At 38.9% G+C, this 27,981-nt stretch overlaps 4 protein-coding genes and 1 long non-coding RNA gene across 8 annotated transcripts; 2 read left to right on the plus strand and 3 right to left on the minus strand.

Moving 5' to 3' along the window:
- The first annotated feature begins 916 nt into the window (after positions 1 to 916).
- LOC100689935 (interferon alpha-inducible protein 27-like protein 2A) lies at positions 917 to 2,715 on the plus strand. Its single transcript, XM_003447763.4, has 6 exons — positions 917 to 1,023; positions 1,158 to 1,187; positions 1,668 to 1,787; positions 1,923 to 1,952; positions 2,081 to 2,242; positions 2,422 to 2,715. Exons 3-6 carry the CDS (start codon positions 1,778 to 1,780, stop codon positions 2,502 to 2,504), a joined length of 285 nt encoding a protein of 94 aa, XP_003447811.1. The 5' UTR covers positions 917 to 1,023; positions 1,158 to 1,187; positions 1,668 to 1,777; the 3' UTR covers positions 2,505 to 2,715.
- A 1,457-nt stretch (positions 2,716 to 4,172) lies between these two features.
- LOC102079820 (interferon alpha-inducible protein 27-like protein 1) lies at positions 4,173 to 10,357 on the minus strand. Of its 2 annotated transcripts, XM_013272931.3 has the most exons (4): positions 5,645 to 5,712; positions 5,511 to 5,534; positions 5,268 to 5,432; positions 4,173 to 4,936 (listed from the first exon to the last, which is right to left on the minus strand). In XM_013272931.3, exons 1-4 carry the CDS (start codon positions 5,661 to 5,663, stop codon positions 4,821 to 4,823), a joined length of 324 nt encoding a protein of 107 aa, XP_013128385.1. In that variant the 5' UTR covers positions 5,664 to 5,712; the 3' UTR covers positions 4,173 to 4,820. The 2 variants fall into 2 exon arrangements, 1 of the variants encoding a protein (XP_013128385.1); XR_003215331.1 differs by lacking the exon at positions 5,645 to 5,712 and adding an exon at positions 10,081 to 10,357 and having other exon boundaries at positions 4,173 to 5,432.
- Positions 10,358 to 15,203: 4,846 nt separating this feature from the next.
- LOC112843168 (uncharacterized) lies at positions 15,204 to 15,935 on the minus strand. The gene is made up of 2 exons (XR_003215332.1): positions 15,618 to 15,935; positions 15,204 to 15,539 (listed from the first exon to the last, which is right to left on the minus strand). It is a non-coding gene; the product is annotated as an uncharacterized LOC112843168 (long non-coding RNA).
- A 1,765-nt stretch (positions 15,936 to 17,700) lies between these two features.
- Positions 17,701 to 25,030, minus strand: LOC100712553 (interferon alpha-inducible protein 27-like protein 1). Of its 3 annotated transcripts, XM_025901177.1 has the most exons (5): positions 18,784 to 18,802; positions 18,466 to 18,529; positions 18,341 to 18,364; positions 18,096 to 18,263; positions 17,701 to 17,988 (listed from the first exon to the last, which is right to left on the minus strand). In XM_025901177.1, the coding sequence occupies exons 2-5, from the start codon at positions 18,482 to 18,484 to the stop codon at positions 17,879 to 17,881; spliced, it is 321 nt and encodes a 106-aa protein (XP_025756962.1). In that variant the 5' UTR covers positions 18,485 to 18,529; positions 18,784 to 18,802; the 3' UTR covers positions 17,701 to 17,878. The 3 variants fall into 3 exon arrangements, with proteins under 3 accessions (XP_025756962.1, XP_019204348.1, XP_013128386.1); XM_019348803.2 differs by lacking the exons at positions 18,466 to 18,529; positions 18,784 to 18,802 and adding an exon at positions 24,503 to 25,030; XM_013272932.3 differs by lacking the exon at positions 18,784 to 18,802 and having other exon boundaries at positions 18,466 to 18,603.
- LOC109195965 (interferon alpha-inducible protein 27-like protein 2A) lies at positions 24,218 to 27,542 on the plus strand. Its single transcript, XM_019348805.1, has 5 exons — positions 24,218 to 24,448; positions 25,915 to 26,001; positions 26,135 to 26,164; positions 26,295 to 26,456; positions 27,235 to 27,542. Exons 2-5 carry the CDS (start codon positions 25,992 to 25,994, stop codon positions 27,318 to 27,320), a joined length of 288 nt encoding a protein of 95 aa, XP_019204350.1. The 5' UTR covers positions 24,218 to 24,448; positions 25,915 to 25,991; the 3' UTR covers positions 27,321 to 27,542.
- The last annotated feature ends 439 nt before the right edge of the window (positions 27,543 to 27,981 follow it).

Genomic DNA, 27,981 nt, shown 5'->3' on the forward strand with positions numbered 1-27,981 from the left:
TTCTCCGTAAATGATACTAACTGCCCACACGTGAACAGCAGCACCGGACAATATACACCGCTGCACTCTGTGGGGTCACAATTTCAAGAGGTTGTGTGAGCAATTCCTCAGATTAGAAGAAGGTTGATTTCAGCTCCCAAATTCCAATTAAAGTCAAAAACCACAAAAATCACAGGAGAAGAGCAGAGGTCTATGCCAGTTGTTTTATTGAACAGTGAAGTTCAGCAAAAAGAAGGAAAAGCAAAAGCTCCCCTAGGGTGTTTGCCGAAAGCGCATGCAAGTTGGGACCAACCCCAACGGACAGACAGCAGGGAAAAGCCCTGATGACTCTTCTGGCCCCTTCTTATGGGCCAGTAACCCCACCAGGTGGACTTGTCCTCCAGCCAAAAACAGCAGGTGCAGGGTCAGGTACCGTCCAAGGTCCAGGCAGGGGCCAGTCAGGACTCTGGCTAAGGGCTGTCTGCAAAGGGGCACCCTTTGATGAACCCTTTGCTTTGCCTTATCACAATAGGTCACAACATGGTCAAGAGTCGCACATTAATATACATCAGCAAGTGGCATAATCTTATGACATTACTTCTGACTGTAGACAAATATCTGATGATGTTTATTGCAGATATGTGGTATACACGTCATTCAAAAAATCCACAACTACTATGCTGCTTCTGGGTACAAATATTATCTTTGTATTAGTATTTAGTTACTTGTATTTTCCTACCATACACAATAGTAGAGACACACATTTGCATAGCCCATAAAGTCCACAAGCTCTGCATAATAACCTGTCTTTTGTTCATTTATAGTTCAGGCAAGGTGACTAAGCAACGTCCTCTCTCGCAAAATCACAGAAATACACCACTTAATGTGTGAAAGCATAATAAATGGATGGATGGATGTCAACCCCGTGAGATCCAACCTCAGAATCACTTTCACTTCCCAAGAAACAACAGCTGGCCCTCACACTTGTATATAAGGCACAGTCGAGTCTTAGGCTCCTCATCCTGTGTGAGATAATGGGTCTAAGTGAGTACAGCTGCCTTTTTGACATCATCTATAGCTACATCATATAAACTCATGATTATAGCATTGCAGAAAATGTCTAAATAATTCCAGCTGAGCTGAGGTAAGATTTTTTTTCTTTCTTTCCCGTGTTTCAGTGACAGCTGTAGCGATCACAGCTGGGGCAGGTAAGACACTTAACCTTACTTTGTTTTTTAATCACTCAAGCTCATAGGAGAAGTCATAGTAGATATCATACATCCCTGCTAAATTGCTTTAATAAAATGTCCTTTATTCAGAAAGTCTAAATTGTGGATGTCCCCCTTTTAATTCTTTGTGAAACAGTAAAGGTAGAAATCTGAGTGTAAATAGCTTTTACAAGTTACTCAAGTCATTTAAAAGTAACAGACCCTCGGAGCTTAGTCGTGGAAACTACTAAATTGAACCCAGTTAATGATCAAAAGCACAAAAGGGGAGCTGCTTTAATTTTAGGCAGGGTGACTAAGCAACTTCCTCTCTTGCAAAATCCCTGAAATACTTCAGTGTATATGAAAAGCATAACAAAGAAAAGTAAAATGAAAATAAAATTAGATATGCCAAACCCCCTGAGATCCAACCTCAGAATCACTTGTTCCAAAATGACTGAAGAAGCGTTGTTTACTTCACAGACCCAGTGACGCCCACTCTAAGAGTTTCGTTTCCTAGGAAATAACAGCTGACCCTCCCACTTGTTTATAAGGCACAATCCAGTCTTAGGCTCCTCATCCTGAGTGGAATAATGGGTATATGTGAGTACAGCTGCCTTTTTGATATTATCTATGACTGCATCATATAAGCTCATGATTGTAGCATCACAGACAATGTCAAAATATTTCCAGCTGAGCTGAGGTAAGATGTTTTTTTCTTTCTTTTTTGTGTTCCAGTGACAGCTATAGCAATCGCAGCTGGAGCAGGTAATACAGCTGTTTGTTTTTTTATTTATTTATTATCACTCAGGCTGGTAGAAGTCGCACATATCATACACGTATTCATTTCGAAGCATCCTGATGATCAGTAACCAGGTGTTTCTTCCTGTTGTCAGGTGGAGCAGTGGTCTCTGCTCCTGTTGTCCTGGGGGCTGTAGGCTTCACCTCAGCTGGAATAGCCGCTGGTTCCTACGCTGCAAGCATGATGTCTGCAGCTGCTGTGGCCAATGGAGGAGGAGTGGCAGCAGGAAGCCTGGTGGCTGTTTTGCAGTCAGCAGGTAAAAAAACAAAAACAAAAAAAAACCTTAGCGTGATATACCGGACAGGCCTTATAAACAATAACATGTCGCTGTGTTGCAGTGAGGAGAAAGCCTCCCCGTCTTCTCTGTAGCTCAGTTACTTGATCTAACTGCTCGGTCAGCTGTCTGATATTCTGAAGCCTGTTTTCACTCTGCAGGTATGGCAGGTCTGTCTGGGGCCGCCACCGCAGCCGTGGGCTCTGTTGGAGGAGCTGTAGGATTTTTGGCTACTCTCATCTGAGACCAGGAAATTATGATAATCAGAAAGAAAAATAATAATAACAAAGGATATAATTACTGTTGTTGGAAACAGTTGCCAAAAGTATCAGCGTCATACTTCAGTAAAGCTTGGTTGAAATGTGAGTGCTGGTAATGCTGTGGTGTTTTATTACGAAGCACATGAACACGGTCAAATTGTGCAACTTAGAATAAAGCCCTAATAATGAAAAGCATTTTAAAGTTGTGTTCTGGTTATTTGTATTATTATACTTATATTTATATTTTATTATTACATTTTTTTTTAAAGATAACAGATACATATATATATATTTATATCATAGCTTTTACATAATTGGGCCCCAAGTATGACATGTTTTGCTTGTTATAACTGGCAGAAATTGAAAGTGTTCACTAAGGCTTGATGTAAAAACAGAAAGTGATCACACTTTCACACATGATACAAATAATTTTTTACTTTTCCACTGCATAATTTTGCACTGATAACAAAGTGATATCTTATCATCTCAGACATGTTAAAAATGTTGATGGTTTGCCCAAAAGGATTTCTGCTATGTAAACTGTTGGAAATAAATTGCTGACATTTAATCTGTCAAACACATCTGAAACATGTCTCTCATTGAAGACATCTGAGCAGTTTTGTGCCAGAAAGAACATTCCAGTCAAAACCACTCTACAGTTTGTGTTGCTCTCTGTCGCCCTCTGTTGTTCAGCAGTGAACATAAAGTTTTGTTTCTGGGGAAATGAAACCTTGCTTGCTATAAAAATCAGCCCTTCGGAGCAGACAGAGCAGATAAAGACATGGACCCTGGTGAGTCATTTGTCTTTGATAGAAACCAGCTCAGCTATGGCCGAGTGTACAGCAGTGGTTCCCAAATTTTTTTTAAAGCCATAAAGCCTTTGAATGAAAACAAACACTGCTGTGACAGTGACGTACACTGTCTTGATGGTATATATATATGTATGATTTCTATACATTTTACATCAGATAAAAACTTTAGCTGTAAGATCCAGATAATTATTTAATAAAAGCGAGACATTTTAAATGAGAATAAGAAAGAAAAGTATTTCTTTGTGCCCCCTTTCCCTGTTAATGCCCTACCTGGCCCCCTGGCAAAACTTTGCTAGACCCGCCCCTGCACAGTTACCAGCTGTCAGCCACATAAAAAAAGGATCCTGGTGTTATTTGTCTCTCAGAAACGGTTCATAACTTCCCTTCAACTCATTCATGTCACCTAAAAGGTAATGACCAGCAGCTTTACGGCCGTGGCTCCAGCAAAAATCAGCCGATACAAGTAATATTAAATAAATTCTAACAACAGCTGATCAAGCTTAAACGTGCTGCTGTTGTTTAGCGCGACATTCGCTGGTTTCCTCTTTCTGGCGCAAAGTGGGCGATAAACAAACAAGAGAGAAAAGCCGATCAGCTGATCATTGATCAGTTTCATGATTGAAGTAGCAACAGGAGAGGGAGGGGGAGAGAATGAGAGAAGAGGGAGCAGCTAAAGACACAGAATAACTTTCAACCTCAGCTTTTGGTTGGTTTGGTCGGTCAAAAAAACTGCCCATTATGCTAGCAGTGTCCAAGCATTATTATTATTATTTATTTATTTATTATTATTTTTAATTCATACCCCCCACCTTGGGAACCACTGTGTTACAGTGACAGCTGTACTGCAGATAAGCAATTTATTTGATCTGAGACAGACATTGGACTCTCATTTAAACCGAAACATTATCATCCCCAATCCCTTGCTGAATGTGTATGTTTCCTTACTTAAATTAATATTTATTGTAGTTTAATTTTAATGGAGACAAATAGCAACAAAAAATTAAGGTGAAAAAACCCCCCCATTATATAAAACTTATATAATTCACTCATTGAGTGAAACAAGTATTTGATGCCCTACAACCCAGTGAGAACTCTGGCTCCAGAACAGTGCACCTTTTATGGACTCCATTGAAATATTTGATATTGTTATGATACATTACAATATGTTTACAATAAAAACAACTATACTTTTTTGCATGTGTTTCTATTTTCAGATTAAATTTGTGAGGAGAACAAAAGCATCATATCAGTCTTTGGGTGAGGTAAAACATCTTCATCCTCTACAATGATATTTTATTTAAAAAATGATGAGTAAAAGTCATCAGCAATCTTTATCAATCATTTTTGTAACTCGGTTCTCAATTCATGCTTTAATCTGAGTGTCTGTCCTTTATACATAAAAAAATAAATTTTAATTCAGGCTATTGAGTCAGTCTAATTTGACACAACAGGAAACATTTGAAGGCCAGTTTGTGTTTATTCAGTGTGTTAATTTTCATATTTCACAGTCACGTTGAAGTTACACACAGCTGAGATCATCCAACCCGCTGCTCCACCAACACTTCCAAACAATGCAGTGGCAGCCCATGACAGACCTCCTGCACCTACAGTGAAATCACATTAGACACTATTAGCTGTTTATTATACTTATGAAACATGAGAAAAGCTTTTATTCTGCATTGTCACCCCCTGATTTACATACACAATTTTACTCATGAACCTTTATTTATACAGACGTATGCAAAAAGAGTGTTTCATATCTTTGACATTTAGATAAACATCAACAGCCAAAGTGGACTAAAATATTACTCTTAGGTACTATTTAGGAAAATATAATAAAATATTTCTATTGTTTGTTTTGTTTGACACGCACTTAGAGGGAGCTAGTGAGAAAGAGAGAGAGAGAGAAACTATATTACAAATTATTCAGTTTACCCCATGACTGCAAGAATGCTATGAGACCTGTTCCAACTCCACCTAAACCAGTGATTGCAACAAGTGACATCAGTTTGGCAGCGATGGAGCCTGCTGCTATTCCAGCTGAAGTGAACCCCAGTGTAGTGAGAATGGCAGGAGTCAGAATCACAGTTCCACCAGCTCCTAGATAAAAAAAGTTTAGATTAAAGATTTTCATATCAAAATTACGCCGTGGTTAATGTGGTTAATGTGATGGCGTACCTGCGATCGTAACGATTGTCTTACCTGTCAATGAAATACAAAAAGATATCAAGAAAAATTTGCAATAAGCAAATAATAACAATTCATAAACACTGTATAATGGAATAAAACTATTACTAAAAATATAGACTCACATGTCTCTTCCCAGTCCATGTCTATGCTTTCAAAGATAACGCAGATGACATAGAGAGCTCAACTGCAGATACTAAAATATGTTTCAACCTGATGCAGATTTTTTACTTTTTCCAAGCATGGCCACTCCCATTTCTTAGAAAACAACACAACCTGACAGCAAATATGAACAGAGGAGGAGCGGCATAAGGATGTTGTTTTTTAAAAATAGCATGAACACATTCATCTGTATATATACAGTGGCTTGCAAAAGTATTCGGCCCCCTTGAACTTTTCCACATTTTGGCACATTACATCCACAAACATGAATCAGTTTTATTGCAATTCCACGTGAAAGACCAATACAAAGTGGTGTACATGTGAGAAGTATATATATATGTATATATATACACACATATATATATATACACATATATATATATGTGTATACACACACATATATATATGTGTATATATATATATATATGTGTATATATATATAGGTAACTTTCTATAAAGATATATCTTGTGATTATCTAACATGAACATTATCCTATGCAGTATAATGTCTTACACTCATTTTTGCAGTGACATGATTCAGAAGATGCCCCTCTGGTGACGATGGTACTTTAACATGTGCTATACACAACTCAGATGTTTTTGACTGAGGATAAAATATGACATAATAAATGATATAGTTACAAATTATGTTTCTTCTTTTCAGTAACCGTGTAGATTTACACCACTTTAAAATGCTGAAATAACAAAAACTTTAACACCAGTCTATTTTGAGAACATGACTCTTCTATTACTGTCTGCTTTTGTACCACCGTGGACGCCTCAAAGACAGAGTACCAGAAGCTTTTCTAGTTAGTGAGACAAGAACTTCAGAGCACGCACAGCCATAAGTACTGTAATAAATGGACTCATCTCTCTTGATGAAATAAAATATTTTTTTATGAATGAAAAGAAAAATTTATTTCAGTGTCTTTAAAGCAAAATGGAGACATCTTTTTCAAGTTCACGTATTTCCATCAGTTATGAGATAATCAGTTCATGACTCCAATGAAAAAATTCCCATTCAGTGTTACTTGAGGGCACCGGGCATGTCACTGTGCCAGCCTTCAATGCAACATCAGCATGACGCTTCTGGTCATCAAAGAAGACATGAGGCCTGATCTTCTCCAGTGTTGGACCTTTCTTAGTCCGTCCCTCAAACACAATTTCATGAAGCTCCATACCTCAGGTTTACAGAGTCTTTAAAGCTCTGTAGCCGCCATAGTCCGCCTCTCGAGATGTCACAAGGTAGGTACAAATGGGACAATTTGTACCTTTCAAATCCGTACCATTTGAATAATTTAGCTGATATCAGTTTATTTTAATGTAATCTATCTGAGATTTCAATGATTAAAAATCACAGAAACCCAACATAACTATATCCATATAGATAGTTTTAAAATATGAGAAGTTGAAATGTGTTCCTATCATTTCTCCTTCATTGGATTTTCAACATTTTGCTTCTCATGCTCCAAGTATCCTTGTAGTCCATCACTCCAGATTAGGTGAAAACGATTAGGGTTAAATGCAGTATAATAACACTTTCATGAAACTGTGTCCTGTCATGATCTCCAGTGCTGCCATTTCATAGGATCTCCTGTCCAGGGCTCCTCAATCACTGGTTGTTCTTATAACTCATTTCACCTTCTGCTCTAGTGTTTGCTGTGATAACCCTTTTATACTCTCCCATTTTATTTCTGTTTCTGTTTCTCACTATTTTTCATAACAGGCTTAAAACCAGAATCGAGGTATGACTCAAGCATGTGAAGAAATTTTACACTAGTTGGTACCATCTGTCTTTCCTGTATTACATCCCACACCCCAAAGACTTGAACAATTAAGATTACATTATAACTGTTTGTTTTTAAGGATTTTTTGAGAATAGATAAAGTTATAGATTTACAGATAGTGACTCTTTTATGCAGCCTAAAATAAAGTGACAGTTTGTTATTATTAAGCAATCTATCATTTCTTTATTTTGTGCTTCACAGGTGTTTCATACCTGATGTTGCTTAGCATGCAATAACTCGAGCTCCTCAGAGTACAGTATTCTTGCATCCCTGCTTACAAAACTGTGAGACATTGTACACAGTTTTGTAGGGAAACTAAACATCCTCAGTAAACATCAACACAAGGTTTTTTTTTCTTAGCTGAACTGTGGCACAGCAGTCAACTTCAAGTGAAAGACCCCGAGTACACTTGAAATCACAATGAACCCACAGTAAAGTGACTTTTAGTGGGATTTTTAATCTTGTTTTTAATTTTAATCATACTGTGTTTAATATAAGTCTGCAGATGAGGAAGTTAGAGCACCACAGCTTGCAAACACCACTGTGCGGATTCATAATAATGCAAGGAGAAGTTTCCTCTTAAGCAAACAGAACATACAACAAAAGAAAAAACAGGTCATTCAAACTAACCTGCCCTGACAACTTAAATGTACAGAACTTGTTTTGAAGTAAGAAAGAAAAGGCCCTAATGCTTTATTCATCTGATTCCTGAATGTAAAGGACTGTTCATGGGCGAGGCTTCATCACATTCCATTACTGTTGTCACTGAGGTTGTGTGAAGTCACAATTATGTCTGAACAACTATCGGACGTTACAAAGTGCTTCAAAGATAGGAATAGTACAAATGTAAATAGAATAATAAGGATAAAAAAAATTAAAAAAATAAATAAATGAGAGCAATAAAAAAAAAAAAACATAACTACATGTCAAACATTCATAAAAGCTTTAATATAAAAAAAGTTTTAAGACGGGAGGGGCAATAGTGAAGTTTCTGCTCAGACCTCCATGAACTGTTTCATGACAGAAAAAGACACTTTGGTTTTTTTTTTTTAATCAGGAGGGGGTAGGCAACTAGAGGGCTTTTGAGGCAGTTAGACCTGGGTGAGTTACCTTCATCATCGGCTCCATCTAGGCTCTACACTGCTTATTGGGTAAGGCCCAAAGGATAAAAGACTAAACATTTAAACTAAGAGCTGATCCAGACTTCCTGTATTGGGGTGCTGGTTCCACAGATTGACATGTCATTATGCTGCAGTGAGTATAAAGCTTTCCCTTCTGTAGAATTCTACCTCAAGGTTGACTAAAACACTTGAATATATATTTGAATATATTTAAATCTACCAGGCGCTTGTGCTGTTTCCTCTCTCTGTTTGTTTTGTTTAAACAAAGAGAGAGAACAAAACACAGAAAATATATTAGCTGGGAACTACAAGGTTGCTATGACACTCACTGGAACTGCACCTCTGTAAAATATAGCAAAATATGACATCAGTTTGGAAGTACTGGATCCTGCTTAGGGATGGGTATTGATAAGATTTTAACGATTCCGATTCCATTTTCGATTCTGTTTAACGATTCGATTCTTTATCGATTCTCTTATCAATTCTTGTTTTTAAAAAGGAGAACACTAAGGTCAATTAGCTTAGAACTGTTTTATATCTTCTCTTTCAACAAGATAGAAATTTAGGAGTAACATGGCCTTACAAACCCAACAGTGAGATCTTAAGAGATCCACAGCCTACGGCTCTTCAATGGGGTGTCACAGGGTCCCCGGGGAAAATTATAAACGTAGAATAATAAAATAAATATTCAAGGAGTGCTCCTTAGCATTTGTCCAATTCCCTTTCTCTTTCCCCCATGACGCTGTTAAGCTCTCCTAAGTAGCAAGCTTGCTGAAAGAAAGAGTGCTGCGTGACAGCCGCCAAGGCTGGTTGGCCCAATTGGTTGGAGATATGGAGATATGTGTAAACAGCCCACATATCAACTGGGCTGTTTACAAAATCAAGAGTTTGAGTCTGTTTTACCTCACTATCTGCCTGCAATCCACACTGCCTACAGGGTCAAGCAATCCACCTCCTCCACTCACAGAACCCTTAGTTCAGTCTTTTGTCCTGGAGGAGTATCATGATCTTCAAGAGGTTTTCAGTAAAGTTAAGGCTAAGAAGAGAAGAAGCTAAAATGTGTAACTATCATACCTCCTTCATTGAAAATTCAACATTTTACTTCTAATGCTCCAAGTGTCCTTGTAGTCCATGACTCTGGATTAGGTGAAAATGATTAGGATTAAATGCAGTATAATAACACGTTCCTGAAACTGTGTCCTATCATGATCTCTAGTGCTGCCATTTCATAGGATCTCCTGTCCAGGGCTCCTCAATCACTTGTTGTTCTTATAACTCATCTCACCTTCTGCTCTTGTGTCTGTTATGAAAATCCTTTTATACTCTCCCACTTTATTTCTGTTTTTGTTTCTCACCATTTTTCATAACAGAGTTAAAAACAGAATCGAGGTATGACTCAAGCATGTGATCAAATTTTACACTAGCTGGTACCTGCTGTCTTTCCTGTATTACATTCCACAACCCCAAGACTTGAACAATTGAACAACATACCTGATGTTGCTTAGTATGCCATAACTTGAGCTCCTCCAAGTACAGTATTGTTGGACGAAGTCCACAGCATTGTAGGGAGGAAATCATTACTGGCTAGCACACTGGTTACTCTGACCATAGCCAAGAGAAGCACAACATGTTTGTTTGTACTTCATTTGACTTTTTACTTAAATCTCAGATCTCGTCTGTCATTTCCAAGCAGCAGAAAAAATGGCAAAATTTTGCCCTTAACTATCTGTTGTGCACAGATGCAGCCACGTATCTCTGCTGTAGTGACTGGAAGCCTTGGTAAGGAATAAAAGAAATGCTCAATAATCCCCAGTAAACATCAATAAAGTGTTTGTTTTTTATCTTAGCTGAACTATGGCACAGCAGTCAAGTTCAGGTGAAAGACCTCTGCTCTGAGTACACTTGAAATCATTATGAAAAGCACAGTAAAGTGCCCTTTAGTCGGCTTTTTAATCTTGTTTTTTATTAAAATAATACCATGTTTAAGTCTGCAGATGAGGAGGTTAGAGCACCACAGTCTGTATCACACAGCAGGGCCGTGCTCTCTTTTCTCTCTTCCTGTACGTGCTCTCTGAATAAAGACTCTTTCTTTTTACTGCAGGGGCGCGAGTCTCTCCCTGAGTCTCACCCGTGTACACGTTAAGCCTGTCTGAGCGTTTTTATTCTGACCTGAGTTGCATAACAGGAAAACTCCTGACAAAAGATGTTTAAAGGGGCGGGTGCTCAAAGTTAAAAAGGGGCACATTGAACCTGGCTGAATAACAACAACACACATTCATCAAGAATCTAATATGGAATCGCATCATACTATATCACTGTTGAGAGGTGGCGACAAGGCAAAGCAAACGTTTTACCTGATGGGTACAATGTTGCTGTTGAGGGGTTGCTGCTGCTCCTGCTGCTGATAATGCTGAAGGGCAGGGTTGTGTTGATCTGAGACTGTAGACATTAAAAAGTCCATAGGAGAGATGGTAGCTGATTAAACAAGTGTTATGAGATAATAACAAAATGCAAAGATTGTTGACGGTGCTTGGAACCATAAGGCAACAAAAAACTGTGAGAAATAAACTCGGCTCTGCCTGTGAATCACTCTTTGCTTCTCTTCCTCCTTCATCTCCTCATCTCATCTATCACTCTCCTCTTGCTGTCCATCTGAGAACAAGGCACAGTTTGCTATTGCAATAAACTATTATTTAATTATCCACACTTAACAACTTCTGCGCTTAATCTATAATAAAATGATGACAGAAAATGTTATAGAAGCAAAACATTCCAGTCGTGCTTATTATTATTTTTATACTGGAATACCTCTCCAACAACTGGTACATGTGTTAATGTTACCTGTGCTCTTTGTAATCCAGCTGCTGAGGGATCCACTGCCTTTAGTAGCCTCACACAGCTCCTTTTGTCACTGTTTCCTCCTCATGTCCTTACCAGCCATGTCTGGACAATGTTATATCATGAGTAATAATTTGAAAAATCTATACACATAAAACACATGCACACGTACATACAGTGACATTTTAGACCTTCTTCAGAATACTGTATATACTATGGCCACAAGTTTCCATCATGGTGCTGATCCAGAATCCTTCCCCTATTATTTATTACTAGAGCTACAATAATAAAGCAATGAGAATAAAAAAGTAATAAATATGAAATAATGTATTTATGATGATTCTATTTGTTTCACTATCCACTTTCTTTAATAAGAAAGCTTATTCAATTTTTTAAACTGTAGAGATACAATAATTGTACTGCTGTAAAATCAGCATTTTGTCATATTTGAAATATAAATCTAGTATAATCTGTTTCTTATTGTATGTTGTTTAAAATACAGTGTGTGTAAATATCATAATTTTAATAATCCATTAAAATTATTATTACATACATACATTACATATTATTTCTAATATGGACATGCATATTAGAAAGTTTTTAGTGAAATATAAGCCCTCCAGAAAGGCAGGAAAAGCCCTGTAACTTACTCTGCCTCTCTTCCTCCTTCCATCTCCTCATTTGCGGTATCACTCTCCACTTGCTGTCCATCTGAGAACAAGACACAGTTTGCTATTGCATTAATCTATTATTTAATTGTCCACACTTAATAACTCTCGCACCTAATCCATAATAAAGTAATGATAGAAAATGTTATAGAAACATCCTTACGAGGCATGTCTGGACTGTGTTATATCATGAGTAATAATTAAAATAAATCTATATACATAAAACACACACATGCACACACAGTGACATTTTAGACCTTCTTCAGAATACTGTATATACTATGGGCACAAGTTTCCCTCATGGTGCTGATCCAAAATCCTTCCTTTATTATTTATTCCTAGTGCTGTGTTACTTTAAAACTAAATATGTTCACTAAAACGGTGGACAGAGCTACAGACCCATAACAGCCTTACACAGTTAGCTAGCAGTTATGAGCACTACATGCGCAGTTAATAAAAGGGCAGGTAATGTCTGTTACACACACAGCACGCTCATTTGTTTCAATTCGTCAGTTGCCACAAGACAACTTACCAACGTGTACATAATAAGCTAATACTCCTGTGTGCTATACACAGGACTCCGCATGCACACACACATTTAAAAAAAAAAATTAAAAATTAAAAAAATACTGCCTCAACAAAAAGGCACTTTGGGCACCCATCAGGGAAGGGGTGGGTGCCCAAGCCCCCCCCCCCGCACATGCCTGTCACACAGCACTGTGCTGATTCATAATAATGCAAGAAGGAATTTCCTCTTAAGCAAACAGAACATACAACAAAAGAAAAAACAGGTCATTCAAACTAACCTGCCCTGAGAAATTAAATGTACAGACCTTGTTTTGAAGTAAGAAAGAAAAGGCCCTAATGCTTTATTCATTTGATTCCTGAATGTAAAGGAGGACTGTTCATGGGTGAGGCTTCATCACATTCCTTTGCTGTTGTCACTGCAGTCATGTGACATCACAGTTATGTCTGAACAACTACCAGAAGTTACAAAGTGCTTCAAAAATAGAAATAGTACAAATGTAAATAGAACAAGTAGGATAAAAAATAAATAATAAATAAACAAGAGCAATAAAAAACATAACTACATGTCAAACATTCATAAAAGCTTTAATATTTTTAAAAAAAACACGTATTAAGAGACGATTTGTAAGGCAATAGTGAAGTTTCTGCTCAGACCTCCATGAACTGTTCCATGACAGAAAAAAACACTTTGGCCTTGCCTGTCCAAACAACATTGTTCCAGAAGTTTTGTGGGTTGTTTAGATGAAAATGATACCAGCTTCAAAAAAATGCATTTAAAATGTTCATTACCTCATTGTCTTAATTTAAATGAAGTATTAAAACAATGCAAAGGTTAAACCCCTAGGTGATCTATTCAATTCAATTCAATTTTATTTATATAACGCCAAATCACAACAACAGTTGCCTCAAGGTGCTTTACATTGTAAAGTAGACCCTACATTAATACATTCAGAGAAAAAAAACAACAATCAAATGACCCCCTGTGAGCAAGCACTTTGGCGACAGTGGGAAGGAAAAACTCCCTTTTAAGAGGAAGAAACCTCCAGCAGAACCAGGCTCAGGGAGGGGCGGGGCCATCTGCTGCAACCGGTTGGGGTGAGATATCTACTTATTAGGCACAAAGCATAAGTATTTATCAGCTTCTTTGAGTAATGGTTCTGCAGGTGCAGCTGGTCTGTCAGCTGCTGGTGCTGCTGTGGCTGGTGCTGGAGCAGCAGTGGGATGGTTGGCAAGTTTCATCAGCTGAAAATCATGAAGAATTCATATGTTTGCTTTATGCCAAAACTGGGAGTCTTCTTACTTTCCCACCAGTTGTTGCAAACACTTTTTCGTTGTTGTGCTTTCACTATTAGAAAATTATATTAGCTTCAATAAAAATCATTTAAACATTTGCAATGTTTACTGCCTCATTGTCTTACTTTAAACTAATTATTGCAACAATACAAAGTTTTAAACTTTAGGTGATCTCAGTTATAATATTGTATTAAAGCATTAGTACAACTAATTGTACTATTAACCATCAATACAAGGACAAGAATAGGACAAGAATACTGATAAGGCAGGCTTAAGGGTGGAGTGAGAACTGAAATTAACTGGCATCTCTTTGGTTGTTCTCTCTTTCAGTTTACAGTTAAAATGAAGATTATCATCATCAGCAGTAGACTAAGATATCAATGAAAGATTACTGAACATCTTGTTTGTTGATTTGTTTGTGGCATTTTCTTTCAGCTGTCTTGTGTAACAGTTTCCAAAATGCTGATAGATTTTCACTAAATGCAGCCAACACCTATGATACTCTCAGAAGTTGGGGAAACAGTAAGTCAATTTTAGTCAAATTTACTTGAGAAGGGTTCTGGGTTGCCAGCTCAGCATGCAGTCAGTTTTATTCAGGTGTGTTGCATCAGGGACCAGTGTTGGGCAAGTTACTTTGAAAAAATAATTAGTTATAGTTACTAGTTACTTCTTCAAAAAAGTAACTGAGTTACAAGATTCTAAAAGTAATTATTACTTGAAAAGTAACTATTGCGTTACTTGCCTTGTTTGGTATCATTCTTTTCAGCACAACCTAACGTGTCTGAATTTACAGTTATGCTTTCATTTTGACATACTGTATTAACACAATTGATCTAAACCCAATTTCCCTCGGGATGAATAAAGTATGATCAATCAATCAATCAATCAAAATCAGAAAAAAAAATCCGAGTAGAGTAGTTATATTTTTTACTGTAACAACCACAAACATGTTTAATGAATCATATTTCATAAATTTAATATAAATTGTCAATTTTAAAATCATATACACAAGTTTTGCAAACAACAAAGTTATTTGCAGCCATTTACCTTTTACCCCTTTTTACCATTTCAAACTATTTACAGAACAATCAGGTGTTCTGCATTCAATAAGATGCTGCACAAATTATTTGTGCCACTCCAATAATTTCTGTCCACTATAAAGGAGACCATCACAGATACCTGCAGGTCTGACAGCAGCAGGTGTATCACTCCTGTTTCTACCTGGAGACAGCAGTTGCCTCATTGTTCTGACACACAACAAAACTATCCACAACACTACACACTAACTACAGAAGACGACACATTAACTGTGGGCAATCGTGGCTCAGGAGTTGGGAGTTCGCCTTGTAATCGGAAGGTTCGAGCCCCGGCTCGGACAGTCTCTGTCAAGGTCTGGCAGGCAGACCGTGGGGAATGATGGAGATAGGACCCAAACGCTGGACTTAGTGGAATGAGCAGTGCATTTATTTACAGTGGGGGTAAATGTACACCACACAATAATTCTCCAGAGTGCTCCCTTGACTCCCGTGACGTGTCTTCCCCTAAGTGCTGATATCCTGTGCTCTCTGCCCCTGTGCCTACGCACACCCCGTGCGTCCTGCAGTCCTGTGTTCCGCTCTCCTCCTGAGGAAAAACAACAGATGCAGCCGTTATGGCACCAACTCCAGCAGGCATACACTAAACAGCTCTTTAAACACTGACATGAAGTCTAACTCAACGATCCTGCGCCGGAGGAAGCCCCATCGCTCTGTTATGTAGCTCCCCCGACGAGCCTGATCAGAAGCAGGTGTGTGAGAACCTGGGCGTGACCGGCAGCTGGCAGGGCCACACCCATCAGGCCTGCAGGTGGCTGTCCTTCGTCCTCCAGCCACACCCGCACACATACACCCACCAGCATGGAACACAAGAGCACAGTGCAGAAAACATACATCCAATACAATAACAACAATAATAATAATAATAATAATACTAAAGGTCCACACTGCTCACGGACCCCAAATCCCTGGAGCTGGGTCCGTGACAGTCCCGGTCGTTGTGTCCTTGGGCAAGACACTTCACCTACCGCCTACTGGTGTTGGCCAGAAGGGCCGATGCCACGATATGGCAGCCTCGCTTCTGTCAGCCTGCCCCAGGGCAGCTGTGGCTACAACTGTAGCTTGCCTCCACCAGTGTGTGAATGTGTGTGTGAATGGGTGGATGACTGGATATGTAAAGCGCTTTGGAGTCCCTAGGCGGGACTAGTAAAGCGCTATACAAATACAGGCCATTACCATATAACTACACACTCCAAACACGCTAAAAGTCACAAATGTCTCACGTCTCAAAATTCGCTCTCTCTCTTTTTCTGCTGTCTCTCTCTCTCTCTCTCTTGCCGTCACTCCTAAAACTTCTGTTTTTTGTTTTCTTTTGGGGTTTTTTTTGCTCATAAGCAGAGAGTGCTTGTTAACGCTGTGCTTAGTCAGTAAACGTGATGAAACTATTCAGGAAAAAACGCTGCGTATTTATTGTTTCATGACTCTGGTTTTACGTAGCACAATTTAAAAACTGGCACCTTGTTGCTTTGTCATCTTGAAGTGGTCATGTGATTGGCTTACCACGACTCCTTTATTCTTCCTCAGTCAAACAGCAGCACTCATGCGATTGTTTTGCCCCCTTAGCTCCAGGTGTTGTGCCAAAAAGTGATCGTCGGGCACAAAGTGATTGCCGTCCGCGGGAGCGCGCACAGCTGTTTAAAGCTGTAGCGTCCGGATTACTTGCAGCTACTTCCATGCAACTGATATAAGGTGCGGTAAGCTGAACACAGCTTCAACCATCTGTTTGTTAAAAAATAGTAACGCGACCGCACCGCATTTTCTAGTTAGTAACGGTAACGGCGTTGTAACGATAGGAATAGTAATTAGTTAGATTACTCGTTACTGAAAAAAGTAACGCCGTTAGTAACGCCGTTACTTGTAATGCCGTTATTCCCATCACTGTCAGGGACACATGGAAAAGTTTCAGGACACCGGCCGTTGAGGACTGGAGTTGACACCTGTCAGGAGTTTTCCTGTACTTACAACTCAGAATGGAATAATGACACTCAGACAGGTTTTACAAATTAACGTGCACGGGAGAGAACTGGACAGGCGCCGTTCCTTCGCTTGACCTCAGTTGCTCTCGTCCGTTCCCCCGTAACACTGCTCTTTTATTGTGGTTACATGAATATGCATAGTTTCATTAACATATGACGTATACCTTGTGTGTGTGTGTGTGTGTGTGTGTGTGTGTGTGTGTGCGCGGGGTCGAGGTATGACCCCGTGAAGACTCCCCAAAGCTGGTGCCAGGAGTCTAACGGTACATCTAAACAAAAGGCTCTTAGACTAAAACAGATACAGAGTAGGTGTCCTCCTATACCATAAATCAGTAAGAGAAGGTACAACCTCTCTCATGACCTTAGGATGTGTGTGTGAAAGTCAGAGAGCTCTGGAATGCACACAAAGCTTGCACAACATAACTTCTCTAGTAAAAAAGAGCAAACACATCTAGAAAACCTTAAACATAATGTACTTCTAAACATAAACATAATAAAAATCTTTCAACAACACCCCTGTCCTATAGTCTCCCGTCAGAGTTGCGGCTCTGTAAGAGTGATATAGCTTCATGGACTATAGAAACATATGATATTGTTACTGTGCTTTACATTAAGTTGTTTTCAATAAAAGCAAGGAAACACTTATTTTGCATGATTTTTAATTTTCACATTGAAGTCATGAAGAGAACAAAGGCACCATATCAGGTTTTTTTTGGGGGGGGGGGATGATGGAGAAAATATGTGAATCAAATTTTTATGAACCATTTTTGTCTCAAATCATGCTTTAATCTGAGTGTTCGACGTTCACACATAAGAATAAAGTTTCATTCAGATGATTAAAATTTGTCTCAGGAGAAAACATTTGTAGGTCAGTTTGTGTTTTTTTAATGTGTTAATCTTTATAAATCACAGTCACGTTACACACAGTTGAGAGCACCCAAGCTGCTGCTCCACCAAAACCGCCAAATAATGCAGTGGCAGCCCATGACAGACCTGCTGCACCTATAGTGAAATCACGTTAGACACTATTAGCTGTTTGTTATACTTGTTCAACATGAGCAAAGGTTTTAGAGAGAGAGAGATAATATATAATAAATTATTCAGTTTACCCCAGGACTGCAAGGTTGCTACGAGACCTCCTGCTGCAACTCCACCTCCACTAGCGATTGCCAAATATGACATCAGTTTGGCAGCGATGGAGCCTGCTGCTATTCCAGCTGAAGTGAACCCCAGTGAAGCCAGAATGGCAGGAGTCAGAATCACAGTTCCACCAGCTCCTAAAAAAACAAAAACAAAAACCATATACTAAAGATTTTCATTTCAAAATTATGCCGTGGTTAATGTGATGGCGTACCTGCAGACACCAGGACTGTCCTGCCTGTTAACGAAATACAAAAAGATGCCAAATAAATTATTTACAATAATAATAATAATTCACATCCATAATGGGATAACACTGTTATAAAAAAATAGACTCACATATTTCTTCCCAGTCCATGTCTGTGCTTTCAAAGATAACACTCAAATGACACCAAGAGCTCAACTGCAGAAACCTGATGTATGTTATTTACTTTTTTTCCAAGAACTACCTCTCCCATTTATCAAATATGAACAGAGGAGGAGCACACAGATGTAGTTTAAAAAAATGACACAGGCATGTTCATGTACAGTTCATGGTTGTGGAAATACTGACTTCATAAAAAGAAAAAAGATTGAAACGATCCAAATAAAGTAATTGCAGTAACAACAGGCTCTGCACAATAACACATTAGTGTAATAACCTTATAATAAACAAACCTGTCATGGTCCTGGGTCTTTGATCCAGTACTTTGAGTTATGGTTTTGGGCTTGTTATTTATTCTTTAAAGTATAAGTTCATTTATGTTCTTGTTCCTGAATGTGTTCTTTTCTAGTTCCCCTGAAATTGTTATTTATAGTTCTTGATTTTGTGTTTCATTGTGTCAGTCCCCCTTTTGTGTCCCGGTCACTTGGTGTTCACTCTGCAGTAGAGTATCACTTCCTGTTCCTGTTCCTGTTCCAATACACAGTGGTGTTTTTGTGTAGCTTATCTGCGTAGCGAGTTTAACCCTCCTGTCATACTTGGGGTCAATTTGATCACCCATTCAGTGTTTATCATTCAAAAAATATTAGTTAACTTTTCTTTTTGGCTTCATATTTCATAACCTTTCCTAATTTGACGGGGACAACTGATTAAGCATAAACATTTGATGATTATATTTCTTCAATGAGCGATACACATTTTGCATACATCAGTGTTCCTCTGGGGTGAATTTGACCCCAAGTTGTTTTAGCTATATAAAACATGTCTGTTTGTGTGGGTGATCTAAAACCCTGATCTAAATCCATGAGAACTTTGATACTTCTCATGCAGTAGCTTGTGAGTTGTTCATTTTTCACATCTTATTCCTTGGGTGAGGAATTGCTCAAAGAGCAGAGAGAAAGATGAAGCCTGAGCTTCCTTCTGAACTTATTGCTGTCAAAAACAGGAAGGTAACATCTTCAGTGTTCGACTTCACTGAAAAAGCAACTTTAGTCTCCTATTGCCCCAAGAAAGGGAAAAATGTTGTGCTGCTCAGCATGATGCACAAAGATGCTGCCCTGAGCACCAGGGAAGACAAAAAAAAAACACGAATGGTGCTGGACTATAATGAGACAAAGGGAGAGGTGGACAACCTGGACAAGGTCACAGCCACATACAGCTGTTGATGAATGACTGCCTGTTGGCCACTTGTCATCTTCTTCTGCATCAGTGATGTAAGTGCATACAATGCATTTGTTATATGGTGTGAAATGAACAAGGACTGGAACAGGGAAAAACTGAGTCAAAGGAGGATTTTCCAAGAGCAGCTTGGTAATGCTCTGGTAAAACCTCATATTGAGAGAAGAGGGTGCCTTCCGAGAGCATCAGCAGCTTCAACAGCTGTTGTGAGGGACATACAGACAAAGACAAACAGCCTAACTTCTCCAGTGGTACAAACCACAGGCAGGAAACAAGGCAGGTGCCAGGTTTGTCCCACCAGGAATGATTCCAAGACTAGGATGACCTGTGCACAGTGCAAGAATATGTCGCATAAGATACAAATTCTACTTAAAATACTTTTCCCTTTTTCACTGCATCATTATGCGCTTATAACAAAGTGATATTTTATCATCTCACGCATGTTAAACGTGTTGATGATCTGCCAAAAATAATTTCCTGTATTTGAACTGTTGTAAATAAATGGCTGGCATTTAATCTGTCAAACACATCTGAAACATGTCTCTCATGAATGACATCTGAGGACTTTCGTTAAAGTTTTGTTTCTGAGGAATGGAAACCTTGCTTGCTATAAAAATCAGCCCATTTCACAGCAGACGCCCAGCAAATAAAGACATGGACCCCGGTGAGTCATTTGACTTCCTGTGTATGAATCATCTCTAACAAAAACCAACTGAGCTATGGCCCAGTTAGATGTTAATGTGTGTTCTTATGTTGTGTTATAGTGACTGCTGTGTGCACTGCTGCAGGGGCAGGTAAGCAGTTCATTTGATCTAAATTGACTGACTGTTATCTGAAACACCTGACCGCCCCCCCTCTTTTCTTTGGGCCGTATCTACTTTCCACTTTAAACATGCCCCTTTTACTATCATTCCCAACACATAACATACCGACGATTTGTCACGGCCCTAGGCATCTCATAATAATGCCTCGCCCTTATGAAACGCTGTGGGTTCTCAAATGAATCCAATAGAATGCCACTCAAGGCTCCAGCCATCCATTCCAGCCCTAATCATAACGTTAGCCCTCACCTTAACATAGTGTTTTCCAAAGTGATTCAGGATCAGAACATAAAACATTTACATGTATAGATTCATTCCAACTGGCTCTCATGCCTCCGAACAGGTATTGATGATTTGCAACATTCGTCGGTATGTTACGCATTAGGATGAGAACGTGTAGCAGTTGCCGAGAGTCACCAAGAGACTGCGCTTTCGTCAAAAAAATTTGACTTGGATAGTTAGCTATGAATGTTATAGATGATTTTCTCAGTATTATTGTAGGGCCTTTACCTTATAATATATAGAACACTTAGGGCATTGTTTTGATTTGGTGCCATATAAGGAAAACTGATAGTTAGCTTTCATTCTTAAACCTCTAATTATTATTACATTAAGTAATAATGTGAATTATTGTTTACAGGCTGAGTTGTGCTGCACAGTATGCTGTGTTGCTACATGGAAGTTTTAGAGTGTGACACAAGGAAATGAGTGCGTCAGAAAGTTAGGCAAGCATCACTTTCTGTCTGGATTGTTCAGTGCGCACAACCTGTATTTTATTTGCTGCAAGCATATATGTATATCAATATTTTATAGAACGACCCACATTATGATTTTGTCATAATCATAGAATCCCAGAATAAATTTAAAAGGTATAAATGTAAGCCTGTAAATGAATAGGTATGTCCCAAAACCTAGGCCGCATCCTTCGGAGACCAGATTTGAAGGCCAATTACATCACAGCCAGGCAATGAAGGCTGTCCCAATTCGAAAGCTGCTCCAAATGCGGCCGACAAATGCGTCCTTCTTTTCACTGAATTTGAAGGATGGGTTGGGTCTATCCTTCGTGGCCCAACCTGTCAAAGAATTCACAGCCAATTCCAGTTTCCAACAACGAGGGCAGCTACTTTGTTTTAATATTACTCTTATTACTCTTTCTGGGTCACAAAATAAACTTTTAACATATTTTCAATCAAGAATGTAGGTGGGTAAACTTCACATATCTGCTTGGTTTATCAAGAAATTACGTATTTGCAAAAGTGCTCAGACATTTTCAGAGACGTCTGTTACCCACCAGCCTGATAGCTAACCGGGAGGTCGAAGCTCACTCGCATGCAAGAAGCAGACGGCCGAGTTTATTAAACTCCACGAGACAGCTAGTGATGCAAATCTGAAGGCTAGACCGTCCCATTTCACATCCTCGCACTCCTGGCCTTCTTGTTTTTTGAAGGACCCGGCCCACGTAGACCGCGAAGGCCGGGTCTTCCGAAGGAAGCAGCCTATGAATTGGGACCGGTGTTGGGCAAGTTACTTTGAAAAAGTAATTAATTATAGTTACGAGTTACTTCGTCAAAAAAGCAACTGAGTTCGTAACTGAGTTACAAGATTCTAAAAGTAATTAATTACATGAAAAGTAACTATTGCGTTACTTTAAAAAAAAATTAACCCTCTGGGGTCCAGGGTATAATTGCCCATTTTTGACTGCTTTTGATTTTCCAACTACATTTCACCATTAAAAACTACAAAAAGTTATATTTTTTACTGCAACAACCACAAACATGTTTATTGAATCATATTTCATAATTTTAAAGCAAATATAAATTGCCAATTTTAAAATCCTATGCACAAGTTTTGCAAACAAAGTTATTTGCAGCCATCTACCTTTTACCCCTTTTTAAATAACCATTTCAAACTATTTACATAACCATCAGGTGTTCTGCATTCAATAAGATGCCACACAAATTATTTGTGCTACTCCAAATATTTCTGTCTTCTATAAAGGAGAACATCACAGCCTGATACCTGGAGACAACAGTCACCTCATTGTTCTGACACACAACACGAAACTATCCACAACACTACACACTAACTACACAAGACAACACATTAACTACACACTCCACGCTACTTAAAAATGTAGCGCCCAGATTACTTAAAGCTACTTCCATAAGATGCTGTAAGCTGGACACAGCTTCAACCATCTGTTTGTTGAAAAATAGTGAAGTGACCGCACTGCATTTTCATGTTAGTAACAGTAACGGCGTTGTAACGATAGGAATAGTAATTAGTTAGATTACTCGTTACTGAAAAAAGTAACGCCGTTAGTAACGCCCTTACTTGTAACGCCCTTACTTGTAACGTCCTTACACGTAACCAGTTATTCCCAATACTGATTGGGACATAGCTAAAGTGCCTCCACACTGCTCCCCCTGGTGGATGCACATGATGTTGCCATAAATGCCACTTAGAGGCTTTACTACAATGGCAATCGGTCAGGAATCCATCATGCATCTACGGTGGTCCTGTCAGGGATGAGGCAGCCAATTTAAGTGGCCAGTTCCACTGATGTACTGAAGGTCCCCGCGTCAGGGCCAGGCCCCACTGCATGCACCTACCCAACACCCCAGCAACACACCAACCAGGACCCAAGCCCCACAGGCCCAGCCAGAACCCCAGCCTGGAGGCAGAGCAACCCCAGAAACCCAAGTCCCTCAACCCGCTCTGGAAATTAATAGCAAGTTGCTTTATTGTATGTATTGATCACATATTAACAATATCACTTCAGTAATAATAATATCGCTTTGTTACTTAGGATAGCTTCACATCTGTGTCTTATGTTTCGACACACACAGTGAGGCCATTGTGAGTAGGCCAGAGATATCCAGGCACCGCGTGTGTGGGGGGGATGAATAGATAGGTAGTTGGGGCCGGGGGTTTGACTCTGGTACATAGGGAGGTGACAGCATGGTTGTAATTCTCTCTCTCTCTCTCTCTCTCCCTCTCTCTCTCTCTCTCTCTCTCTTTCTTTCTCTCTCTCTCTTTCTCTGAAGGGAAGGTTTCAAGGATGAACTGAGCTGAAGGTATAGCCGTGTGAGATGTTGCAATATGTAGGAGTTGTGGAATATCTTTGTCAGTGTGTGTATATAAGAGATCAGGGTGGTGACCATCGTTAGAGATCACTTTGGCGTTTGACCAGAGCGCTCTGTCCATGAGGCAACGTGATTAAACACATTTCAAAAAGATGCTCATTGGGTGTTTTTTTAAAATTGCCATTACAGGACTCACCTGGTAACCTACGTCCACCGGCACAGACCCCCCCAACCACAGCTGCCAGGTCAGGACCACAGACAAGCTGAGTGTTGAGTGAGTCTCATGGGCCGTCATCAGTGAGTATGACCTTAAAGACTTCTATTTGTTTTGTAACTTCACAGTATGGTAAACTAAACCACATGACCCTGCCACATCCGCCTACACTATACCATACCTTCTTGTACCATCCATTTGAATGTAAATAAACTCCACCTCTTACAATCTATTCCCTGGATGTCAGCCTCTATTTCTGACCGATGATAAGTATTGTAGCACAACCCAGCATTGAACTGGCATTCACCATTCTGTATAATGTTACTGTTTTTGTTGTCTTGGAGCACCTGAAAGCACAAAAATGCCAAAGAGAAATTTAAACTTCATCACATGCAAACTAAAAAACTGTTTCAGAAAAGTACGCGCTTGTGTTTCTGTGGTGATTTCTGATGTGTTTGCATCTTTTTTCCATGACTTAAGGTCTGACCTTAACAAAAGAGAAAGCAGGTCCAGAGTTCTGCTGCTTGAAGAGGAATCCTGACAACATGGCAATGATGACGGGGCTCTCTGCTTCAGACTGAATATATATATACATTTACAGGTAGTGACTCTTTTGTGCAGCCTAAAATAAAGTTGGTTAATATGTGCATCATACCTGTTTCATACCAGATGTTGTTTAACATGCCATAACTCGAGTTTCCCCAAGTGCAGTACTGTAGCATCCCTCCCTACAAAGCTGTGATCTGCAGAATTTCAATGACCTTTAGTAACCCCGAGTACAATAATGCCAGGCGTTTTATTTTTTTTCACCTTACCTGCAGTGTTGCATCAGCATAACCCAAATATCCTTGGGCAACATACTAACCCCAAGTTGCTCTCGGATGTGTATCAGTGTGATAGTCATGATTGTTGATTGGTTTCTTCTCCACATTTTTATAACAGCACTACTTTCTACACTGTTTAAATAATGCTCGCAAGGATTGTACCACAGTGTGTTCCAACATAACTTTTACACCCTTTCGTTTTGTAAGTCTGTAGATGAGATTGTTAGAGCACCATGAGGCAGAGCTACAGCCTATAAACCATCATTTATATTAAGGTTAACATTTTTTAAACTTAAACTGTGTTGATTCACATTAATGTCATGAGGAATACCGAGCTTTGCTACCATGAGAAAATAAATGTACACAACTTGTTTTGAAAGGAGAAAGACAAAGTCCTGTTCCTTCAATCATCACATACCTGAATATAAAGTATCCCGGTTTGTCATGGGTATGTTTGCAGTATGGGCGAGGTTTAATGCTGTCGTCATTGCAGTGGTGTGACAACTCCATTATCTTTGAACAACTACAAGAATCATTTCTTATGAACTGAAACTTTTGTGCAACAAATACACAACAACCAAAGTGCTTGTTTAAATCAGGTCACCTAAGACATTTCTTGTAAGGCAATAAAGAAGTTTCTGTTCTGGTTTCCATGAACTGTTCCAGTAGTGACTGAAAAAAAAGTTAAATTGCTGTTGAAAAAATAGTAACTAGGACACTGCTTATTAGTAGTACAGATATAAAATGCTGCATTTGAAATTAAAAATCCAGCACTTTCAAAAATGTGCTTGGATGCATGTTGGTGTCTGTCTCCGCCTGCAGACAGGAGGAAGAACTTTTTGGGCCCTAATTATTTTAAATTTGTAATTTATTTTCTCTGAGGAAGGTCCGAGGTTTAAAGAAGTGCAGTACATCTGCCGTCCTTACAGATCTGCCAGTGATCTTTTTTGCTCCCACACATAATACATACACATTTTCAGTGACCTTTATATACACTCTCTATGATAAGCTTGTTCTTGTTTGTTTTCATTTTAAGCAACTGATTCAACATAAGGATTAAAACAGAAAGAAAAACCCTTGAAATAACCCGTGTGTGAAATCCATAATAAAGATAGCATTAAATAAATAAATATGTCAAACCCCCTGAGATCCAACCTGACAATCACTTGTTCCATGATGACTAAAGAAAGTGTAGTTACTTCACAGACCCAGTGACGCCGACTCTAAGAGTTTCATTTTCCAGGAAAACAGCTGATCCTCACACTCCTATATAAGTCCAGTCGTCCAACACAGTCCAGGCTCCTGATCCTGAGTGCAACAATGGGTCTGTGTGAGTACAGCTGCCTTTTTCAAATCATCTCTACATCATATAAGCTTGTGATTGTAGCATCACAGAAAATGTCTAAATATTTCAGGCTGAGCTTTGGTAAGATGTTTTTTTTTCTTTCTTTCTTATGTTTCAGTGACAGGCGCAGCAATCGCAGCCGGGGCAGGTAACAAACCTCTTTGTTTATTGATGTCTTTTTACCTCTAAAACTCAAAAGTGAAGTCACACATATCATACATGTATTCATTTTGAAGCATCCTGATGATCAGTAACCAAGTGTTTCTTCCTGTTGTCAGGTGGAGCAGTGGTCTCTGCTCCTATTGTCCTGGGGGCTGTAGGTTTCACCTCAGCTGGAATAGCAGCTAGTTCCTACGCTGCAAGCTGGATGTCTGCAGCTGCTATAGCCAATGGAGGAGGAGTGGCAGCAGGTAGTGCAGTGGCTGTTTTGCAGTCAGCAGGTAAAAAAAAAAAAGTAATAAATGTTTTATCAGCGATTACTCAAAAACCTTTATTATAAACCTGAAAGATCCAAGAAACAATAACATGCGACTGTGCTGCAGTGACGATAATACGACGGACTATTAGGGCCACGTTAAGAAAAATATTATCATTTTGAGAATAAAGTCGAAATGTGGAGATTACAAGTGTCTGAAGACAAACTGCCACAGTTGCTACTGTATATCATCAGAGTTTGTGAAATTGTGCTTCAGAATCAGTTTTAGTAACAAAGAAAGAAATGATTTCTCTTTTAGCTCATAAACACAGTGTGATGATAAGTGTTAGGTTGTACAAAAAGCCACGGCTGGCAATGGACCAGAGCGTTCTCATTTTTGCGATCTCGTCATGTAGGAACGTGTTGGGTACCCGAAAGCGTAAAATGTTGACGATTTGTCACATAGCGTAAAATATTACGCTTAGGGAGTGAGAACGTGTTGAATGGACAGATGCGAGGTTATCGATGGTTACACCTTCGTGCAATAAAAAGGGTGAATGTTGTATTACAAGACAGCTGATCAATTTGTTTCACTAACTCATCTAAATAAGGAATTTTCTTTAGTGGATATAGCGCATGTGGCAGTTTGTGTTCAAACAGTAATTTCCATATCAACAATATTTCTCTTGTGGCTCTAATACTCCGTCGTAGGATAAAGCCTCCTCTCTTCTATGCAACTCAGTTACTTGATCTAACTGCTCGATCAGCTGTCTGGTATTCTGAAGCTTGTTTTCTCTCTGCAGGTATGGCAGGTCTGTCTGGGGCCGCCACCGCAGCCGTGGGTACTGTTGGAGGAGCTGTTGGAGGATTGGTGGCTGCTCTCATCTGAGACCAGGAATTATGATAATCAGAAAGAAAAAATAATAATAGTAATAAATGATATATTTACTGCTGCCAATTGGAAACAGTTGCAATACTATCAGCGTCATGCTTCAGCAAAGCTTGGCTGAAATTTGAGTGCTGGTAATGCTGTGGTGTTTTATTACAAAACACATGAACACGGTCAAATTGTGCAACTTTAAATAAAGCCCTAATAAAATAATGAAAAACATTTTAAAGTTGTGGTTATTTGTATTGTTATGTTTATATGTTATTATTTATTTATGTATGTGTTATCTTAAAAAAATAAGACATGTATCATTATTTTTATGTAACTGAGTCCTAAGGCTGACATACTTACTATATTTGCTATAAAAATAAAGCGATCACCAAAGCTTGAAGTGAAAACACAAAGTTGGACACACTGAGTGTCGCACATGATACAAATTCTACCTGTAAGCATAAATTATTTGGATTTTATTTTTTCACTGCATTATTATCTGCTGACAAATACGTGATATCTTTCCATCTGGTTATAAATTGATGGTCTGCCAAAAACTGATTTCCGACATTTAAACTGTTATGAATGACGTAATGGCATTTAATCTAATGCAATTCTTTCATGAACGAAATCAACATATATTTATTTTATTTTATGATATAAAGAACAT

Source organism: Oreochromis niloticus, linkage group LG19, assembly GCF_001858045.2.
Source record: "Oreochromis niloticus isolate F11D_XX linkage group LG19, O_niloticus_UMD_NMBU, whole genome shotgun sequence".
NCBI lineage: Eukaryota > Metazoa > Chordata > Actinopteri > Cichliformes > Cichlidae > Oreochromis > Oreochromis niloticus.

Coding starts and splice junctions, on each gene's coding strand:
- LOC100689935 (XM_003447763.4), top strand. Junction 1,953..2,080: donor AGCAATCGCAGCTGGAGCAG/GTAATACAGCTG, acceptor TCCTGTTGTCAG/GTGGAGCAGTGGTCTCTGCT. Junction 2,243..2,421: donor GGCTGTTTTGCAGTCAGCAG/GTAAAAAAACAA, acceptor TTCACTCTGCAG/GTATGGCAGGTCTGTCTGGG.
- LOC109195965 (XM_019348805.1), top strand. Junction 26,165..26,294: donor AGCAATCGCAGCCGGGGCAG/GTAACAAACCTC, acceptor TCCTGTTGTCAG/GTGGAGCAGTGGTCTCTGCT. Junction 26,457..27,234: donor GGCTGTTTTGCAGTCAGCAG/GTAAAAAAAAAA, acceptor TTCTCTCTGCAG/GTATGGCAGGTCTGTCTGGG.
- LOC102079820 (XM_013272931.3), bottom strand. Junction 5,433..5,510: donor GACAATCGTTACGATCGCAG/GTACGCCATCAC, acceptor TTTTTTATCTAG/GAGCTGGTGGAACTGTGATT. Junction 4,937..5,267: donor AGCATTCTTGCAGTCATGGG/GTAAACTGAATA, acceptor ATTTCACTGTAG/GTGCAGGAGGTCTGTCATGG.
- LOC100712553 (XM_019348803.2), bottom strand. CDS start 24,569: ATGCTACAGTACTGCACTTGGGGAAACTCGAGTTATGGCATGTTAAAC. Junction 18,365..24,502: donor CAACATCTGGTATGAAACAG/GTATGATGCACA, acceptor TTTCGTTAACAG/GCAGGACAGTCCTGGTGTCT. Junction 18,264..18,340: donor GACAGTCCTGGTGTCTGCAG/GTACGCCATCAC, acceptor TTGTTTTTTTAG/GAGCTGGTGGAACTGTGATT.